At 49.2% G+C, this 8,034-nt stretch overlaps 1 protein-coding gene across 2 annotated transcripts in view; it reads left to right on the forward strand.

Annotated features, from left to right (window-relative positions):
* Galnt9 (polypeptide N-acetylgalactosaminyltransferase 9) overlaps positions 1 to 8,034 on the forward strand; it is an 83,470-nt gene that overhangs the window by 58,205 nt on the left and 17,231 nt on the right. For both annotated transcript variants that reach the window (XM_021162920.1, XM_029476972.1), the window contains exon 6: positions 6,069 to 6,186. In XM_021162920.1, the coding sequence (XP_021018579.1) occupies positions 6,069 to 6,186 (118 nt within the window). The remainder of the gene's footprint in view (positions 1 to 6,068; positions 6,187 to 8,034) is intronic.

Consider the following 8,034-nt stretch of genomic DNA (forward strand, 5'->3'; position numbering starts at 1 on the left):
AAACAGAAAAACAAGATAAACTGAGAGACAGCAACAGAGGGAGACAAAGACTGAGAGACAAAGAAAGGGTAAAGGTCAGAGACATGAAAACACAGCCAGGAACAGAGAAAGTCAGAAACAGATAGAGACAGACAGAGATAGAGAGACAGTGAGGAAAGAGAGGCATAGAGGAAAGAGACTGAGAGAGACAGAGGGGGGGGGGAAGAGATATAGACACAGAAAAACAGATAGCAGCGGAGAGCAGAGGAAGTAGCCATGGAGAAGCCCTGAGTGTGGGCAGAGAGGACAGCCCATGACTGTGGACTGTGTTCCGTAAAGATAATGAATACCCTGACCTCACATTACCCTAGGGAGCATTTTCTTTTAGTTTGAATTGGTTCTTTAGACTCAGGAGCAAGTTCCACCATTTCATGAGATCTGGGAGTCCCATTCATCCAAAAGAATTATGAGCTCTGCCCTACGGGGAACATGGGAGCTTGTCTGTGGGAGAACCCTGCTGCTACCTGGCATTCGTCTGGTTTTGATGTCCCCCTACTCAGTCAGTTTTCTTTCTCCTGCCTGCTCCCGTCAGGACAGTCTCTGTGGTCTTCAGGCTCTTCCTGGGGTAGCTCCACCTCCTGCCACACCACCTGATGAGCCCCTGGGAAATCTGTACCTTCACATCTGGTGGCTTGCTCCACTTTCTCCTGGGGACCTACCTGGGCTCCAGAGCTGTCTTTGGAATGACTGAACATCTCCAGGTCCTGCTGGGCGCAGGGTGCTCTTGTGCACTTTGCCCTATTTCCCTACAGGATTGTGAGAGTTGGTAGACTGACCTCCTTGCCTCCTGGTAAAAATGGCACCTTCTGGTTAGAATGCTGCAGGCAGCTGCGGTCCTGTAGGAGGGTCTTCTGAGGCCTCCCAGGCTGGTGCCCAGCGTGACCCTGCAGACTGAAGAACTAGTTCATTGAAATGCTTTGCTCATCTCCTTTCCACTGACAAAGAGCTATTGGTAGTAAATCTAGAGCATTGTGAGATGAAATCATTTGTCATGGAAGGTGGGGCTAGGGGAGGGGCAGAGCAAAACAAAACAAAACCGTCATCTCAGAGGAAATGGTTTTACAGTGCTAAGACTAAGGAGCTTCCAGAGCTGGCCAAGTGCCATTTCTCTAAACCACTTAGCTCCACAAGGTCATTTTCTCAGAGATGGACCAGGAATCTTGGAGCTGCCTGGGCTGCAGTGATTTCCTAAGCAGGGCTCTGGGCTCCAAGCTTCCCAAAAGCACAGGCGCACAGATGGGTCCCAAGGGGGCTCATTGAAGCAGAGAGTGACAGTCTGAAGGTTATTTTTTCTTCATTGGAGATTCATCTCATGATCCCAATTAGTAGCAAGATAAATGCTTCGTGTGTGACATTTTAGAAATCAGAAGAAGTCCAAGCGAGGCCCAATGGGAGGCATCTTCCACATTTGTGCCAGGCTCTGGATATGCAAGAGACAGTGGAGAACAAAGCTTGATGTCCTGATTGAGCCTTGTGGGACGCCGATTCCCAAAACCTTTTATTACAATCATCCCAGAGCCGTTAACCCTGCTGCCAAAATCGAGCTAACTAATGGGGCTGACTTAACAGATCTCACTTTTTTTTAAAAAAAAAAAAAAAAGCACATGGCTAAGCACTGGAAGATGCTACACAGAAACCCAACTGAAAAGATGCAGAGACACCACCACATACCTACAAAGGTGCTTAAAATGAAGACCGGTAATACTTTAAGGGGGCAGGGCACACAGAAGGGCATGCCTGACTAGCGGAAGCCACTTTGGAGAACTGCCGTCTCCTGTAAAGATGCAAGAACTCTCTGTATCATCCAGACATTCTATTCTTGGCAGGTTTTTTTCAAAAATGAATGAACACACAGCCCACAAAAAGGCTTCCATACAATCGCTTGCAATGACAATTTTTAAAATGCTCACTGTAGAAACAAGCCAAGTGTTTTGACCCGGGGTGAGTCCTGGCAGACATTGCCTCCTCCCTTATTCTGGAAGCGGGTGGGGGGAGTCACAGAGGAGAGGAGAGGATACTGACAGACATCCTCCCCCCCCCCCCCGTGGATTTGCCGTTGGAGGTGGTCTGATGCATCTGGTGTCATCAACTGTCTTGATGTTATTGTCTCTCCTGCTTGAGAGTCTAAGGCTTCATCTCCCTAAACTCTGGAGTACGAGGAGCAAGGAGGGTGGGGAATCCATCACTGCTTCCCTCCCTGTGGCACATGAGGAGAGACAAGGAATCCAGTCAGACACTGCCTCCCTCGCTCCAGAATATGAGGAAGTGTGGGAGAGAATCCTGTCAGAGGTTTCCTCCCTCACAGTGTCAGAGCAGAAGCAACAGGGGAGAATCCTGTCAGCTCTCTCCTCCCTCGCTCTGGGGTGTGAGTGACGCTGGGGGCGGGTCTCACCTTCCTCACAGTGCTGCAGCAGGAGCAACAGAGGAGGAAGAACCCTCACTTTTCACCTCACCCACTCTACAGTATCAGGAGTAACAGGGAGGAATCCGGCTCGCTTCGGAGGATCAGAAATCTAAGACAGAGCCCCATCAGACAGCGTTTTACTCTGTTGTCAGGAGCAGTGGCGCCTGGTCCTGTGTGGCTTCTCACAGCTGAGGGTCTGGACTGATGATTGCTCCTGATCAAGGTCGATTTCTCTCACAGGAGAAGATCTATGCTGATTCCTCAAAAGTGTGACTGGCAGAAGAATGGAATCTGCCTGTGGGTAGAGACATGCTATGACCTCCTTCCTTAATTAAGCCGCCTGAGCAGGGCAATGACCTGGCTAAAGGGACCATCCTTCAGGAAGTCAGATTCACCTAACACCATGCTAAAGAGAGGGAAGGAATAATTAACCTTTAATGAGATCATGTATTGTCCTTTCCTGGAAAGCCTGCCCCTGTTACAGTCATAACCTCTACTTCCATGAGGTTCTAGCAGGTCTACCCACCTTTCTGAGTAGGGTCTCTCTCAGAAAGTCTCTCTCTCTCTCTCTGATACTGTCTCTCTCTTTCTGATGTTAGCCTAAGTCTGGCCGTGCCCTCCCTCTCTTTGGGCTTTTTAGATCTTTCTCCAAAGCCGTCCCCCAGGGTCTCCCACAGACAAGTCCCCACCATTTGGCTGCTTCCCTGTCATGGTATCTTAACTCAAATAGTAAAGGGCATGGCTTCCCCCCCCCCACCCCGTCTTTCTCCTCCCCCTCTCCTTTCTCTCCTCTCCCCACCTTCCCCTTCTCTCCCCTCCCCTTCCCCTCCTCTCTCCTCCCCTTTCCTTCCTCCCCTCTTCCCTCACCTGTTCCTGCTCCTCCTCTTCCTCCTCCCCCCTCCTCTTCCTCCTCCTTCCCAGCCTCCTCACTCTTTTGAAATAGGGTCGCACTATGCAATTCTGGCTGGCCTAGAACTTGACATGTATATCAGGATGCCTTTGGGCTTCCTCGGTACTGGGATTAAGGGCATTTGTCTGCCCCTGAGATTTAACCTGTAAAACTCTAATAAAATTACCTTCAAGTTTAGAAGAAGGAGGAGGAGAAGGAGGAGGAGGAGGAGGAGGAGGAGGAGGAGGANGAAGAAGAAGAAGAAGAAGAAGAAGAAGAAGAAGAAGAAGAAGAAGAAGAAGAAGAAGAAGAAGAAGAAGAAGAAGAAGACCACCCGACCCTGACCAGATCCTAAGGAGAAAACACCTTCCCCACACAGTCAAACACCACCATCCCATCCTCTATCGCCTTCCTTGAAAAACTGGAGGTCATTTAACAGGTTGTGTTGGGAATGAGAAATAACAGAAAGTTCCCAGTTTTGAACACTGGTTCTGAACTGACTGCTTGTGACCTCTACACAGACCCACAGCTTCTGCAAGTCAGGTGCCCATGGAATGAGCTTCTGGCTCGTTGTCACACTGCGGACGGCTCCCGTGGGCCTCCAGAGTCACGCTCTCTGTGCTCTCCAACTATGTAACTGGAGTCAAGTGTTACCCAAATAATAAAACGACCAGGAGTGAAAGAGAAACATGGAGGAGAGAAGTCTGGAAAGGTGAGGGGACCTGAGAATGAGGACTCAGATATGCCCACCAAAAGCCAGTTTCTCCCTGGCCATTCCTTGACCTGGCCTGACTGTTAGTGGCCGTATATACTCCTGTAACAGCCAAATAATATTCTGCTCTGCACAAACCATCGTTTATCAATCAACTGCAGAAGCCATTTGGGGTGACCCACTTTTTACAACAGAAACATGGGGGGTTCTAGTGGATCTTACAGGCCCAGAAGACGGGGTTAGAGGCAGATGATCTGGTATTGGGACCAACAGATCTCCTAGGCCCCTTCGGGACCTGTTGCTGTGCCTTACTGTCCTCTGAGTGCTGCAGAAGTGGGGGTTACCCCTATAATGATCAAGCACATCCCCCAGCCTGAGAAGACCTCATCTGAGGCATTGCTTGGGTCTGTTCTTCTGTAATCACAGCAAGAATTCCTCATGCAAATAAAATCAGCGCATCTGACTCATACAGTGTGTCCTCCTGAGTTTCTGTTTATTTTGGAGCCAAGCAATGATAAAAAGTCATTACTGGCTATAAAAGCCTTGGTGGGGAATTTGGCACCTCTCTTCATCAGAAATCATCCTGGGATTGTTATTGTTGTTAAGAAGAGGAGAGACATTCCTGTTGGACATTGGGACTTAACCAATCGAGTACTTGCTATTAAATTGAGTACTTGCTGCTAAAATTCAAAGATGCTATTAAAATCTTGTTACTGTGAGCTTTGTGGACAACAACAAAATAATATCTTAGCACAAATAAAAGGACAACTGTTTTTTAATACTTCTGTGTTTCAGTCGACACGAACAGAATGTTTCTGTTAAATTTGATGCCCATCAATGTCTTTTCATTCTCTTTATTGGAAAGATTCAGACCTGAAGAAGGCAAGAGCAGCCTCCACTGTCTTCATTCAGTATCAGACTGGGAGAGACTAAATTCTGGATGCTCAGGGATGCCTTTGTGCTGAGGCAAAGTCTTTCATGAAAAGCCTAGAAGCCTGGAGTGTGTTATGTGGGTCACAGTCCTCATGTCCCCTGTGGTCTGCAGGCCAGAGTCTGTTATGTGGGTCACAGTCCCTGTGGTCTACATAAGGTCGCTGCTTTCTCCATCTTTTCAGTCTTTTTCATCCTTCCCAAAAGACTCAACACACTCCGCCCTTTGCCTATACATCCACACATGCAAAGTGTCAGCAAGATGGTGGCCACCACTCTCCACCCCCACCTGGTCCTTTATCGTTCTTGCTTCTCCATGCTACTGTTTCCTGGGGATATGCATATTGATGGGTTGTTTTGGTTTGGTTTTGTTTTTTTGTTTTTTGTTTTTTTGGTTTTTTTGTTTTGTTTTATTGAATCAGGGTTCCTGTGTGTAAACCCAGGCTGGCCTTGAACTCAGAGATCCACCTGCCTCTGCCTTCCCAAGTGCTTCTGGAATTAAAGGCATGCATCACGATTGCCTGGCTGACATTGATGGATTTTGTTGGTACCTAGATAATGAACATATTCATTCATGATTTCAACAAAATGCTGAAAGGCTTTTCGCTGCCATTTTAAAGTGTGTGTGTTTAAACTGAAATATCACGTGGCAGCTGGCAGTCTGCTCACCGCAGCTGCATAGCTGTGAGCTCGTCACTCACACTGACATCAGTAAAGGTTCATGGAGCTGGGGGGGGGTGTACAATGTACACAACTGTGCCCAGGTAACCCCGAATCCGTACACACCAGCAAGACACAACACTGGAGAAGGAAGACTAGGTGTGACCTGTGGAAAGCAGTGTCTGTTGGAGTCATACAACCAAACCCAAGCTCTTAGACTCTGGTCTGTACTGTTCTGCCAGAACCTAAGGCATACAAGGACAGGTCCATGGCAGCTGGAGAAATGGCTTCCCACTATACCCAGGGCTCACTGATGTCAGCAGGAACAAGAAGCATGGGGATTCTGAAGGGCATAGAGGTTGTGGTCTCACAAGCAGATAGGGTTCTGGGACAGACCCTGGTGACAGCCTTATTCTCCATCTCTCCTTCCCCAGGACACCTGCCATGATTGGCTGCTCATTTGTGGTGGACCGGGAGTACTTCGGGGACATTGGCCTGCTGGACCCAGGCATGGAGGTGTACGGTGCAGAGAACATTGAACTGGGGATGCGGGTGAGTAGACGCAGGGCTGGCATGCTCTGGAGAGCCAGGACTGTCTACAAGGGTGGGCCTGAGAGCTCAAGTTGCTTGGAAGACTGTTAGCCCAGCCAAGACAAATGCCCAGTGGAATCCTTGCTAGCACTTTTAAAGTGAAGCTCTGCAAAGCAGATGGAGCCCTGTGTCTGTCTGTGCTCCACACTGTCATTTTCTGTGTTGAGCGCATTGGCTGGTGGGGTTGCCTGGGAAAGTCTCATCCTTGGAGCCCAGGTGGACACCATGGGGGAAAAAACTGGTCTTCCAGCTAACTGGATACGGCTCAACGCACTGCACCTACCACCTTGATTACAGGAAAAGGCAGAGCATCAACAGAAGGCACAGGTGCCCCTATGAGGGGAGCATTGGAACAGCCTGCAGTGGAGGTGACAGGCAGAACTGAGCATAGGGTAGACTGTGACCTCAAGCAGAGAGGTTGTGGAATGGAGATCAAGAAGCCATGAGCCCTTATGCAACCCCTGCGAGCCAGATGTGGGCACAGGCTTGCCCTGAGCTTTTGCCTCTGTATCCCTAGGTCACTGGGCCTCTTGGAGCCAACAGAAACAGATGTGCTGGTCACTCATAGCTAGATTTTACGGCTACAGAGGGAAAAGAAGAGGATGGCCTGCCTTTCCATATCCTGGCTTCTAGGGAAGGTGATTATTAGAGAAAAGGAAGTGTGTCCTTCAGAGGGGAAGCTGGAGTAGGAACTGAAGCAGGGAGGGGCTGAGGCAGGAGCATTAATCACAACAAAGACATTTAGGGGAACACTCTAGTGAGCCACAGGAGTCTGGACAGCAGGGCTGATGTAGCAGGCAAGGGAGTGACCAATGCAAGGCTCTGGGCCAGCTTGAGACACCACCAAGGTATGTGTGTCATACCTCAAAGATGGGAGGGTCACCTAGTAAGTAGAGCAGGACATGGAACATAAGACTCCAAGGCTCCTGAGACCTTCTTCCAGGATGCCTCTGATCTGCGGGATGGGAGAGGCTACATAGAGAGGGCAAGATGTAGCTGAGGGAAGAATTGAGGAGGTAGTGATGGGGAGTGGGCTTGCTCCTCAGACTCTGAGCTATCCTGAAAGAGGCCAGCTATGTTCGGTGGTGGGCGGTAGAGTGGGGGATGGAAGGCAGCTTCCCCGCCATATTGGTTTTGAGCATCTGGAAGGACAGAGGTGTCTCGTGTGGGGCTGACTGTGGATGCATGCTGCAGATCCTGAAATCCCTTCCAAGTTCAGCATCTCTGCAGCCCCATCACTTAGAGAGACCTCGCCGTAGCCTTCCCTGAGCGTCAGCTGCTCCATCTGTGTTCTCGGTACTTCATGGAGAGAACGGCTGTTCAATGCTTTGTTTTGTTCATGGTTTGCGGGGGGCGGGAGGGGAGAAAGAAAAAAATCAGGTTGGGTTTGGAAGCTGGAGGTCAGGGCTCTGCTTGGGCTAATAAGGCTCAGAGACAGAGGCTGTGTGTAGCAGGCCTGTGCTAGGCTCTGACTTCCTGGAGGACAAAGAGCAGACTCAGAGGAAAGCTTCAGGTTGATTTAGAGTTTACAGGAAAACCCAAGGACAGGTAAGTTGTAAACCTCACAGTCGGTAGGAGGACAGAGAAGTTAAGCATCCACAGAGGCCAGCCAGACCGTGGGGAAGGAAGCCCTAAGCCTACATTAGGGAGTTGAAATGTATAGTTAGGCTCTGACCAGCATCCCAGATAAAAAAAAAAAAAAAAAAAAAAAAAAAAGAAGAAAGGGAATTGTTGAATCTTTCTGAGTCAGAATGCACAAAGATAGGCAGACCCGGCAGAACTCATGATTCATAGGGACTGTGCTAAGGG

Source organism: Mus caroli, chromosome 5, assembly GCF_900094665.2.
Source record: "Mus caroli chromosome 5, CAROLI_EIJ_v1.1, whole genome shotgun sequence".
NCBI lineage: Eukaryota > Metazoa > Chordata > Mammalia > Rodentia > Muridae > Mus > Mus caroli.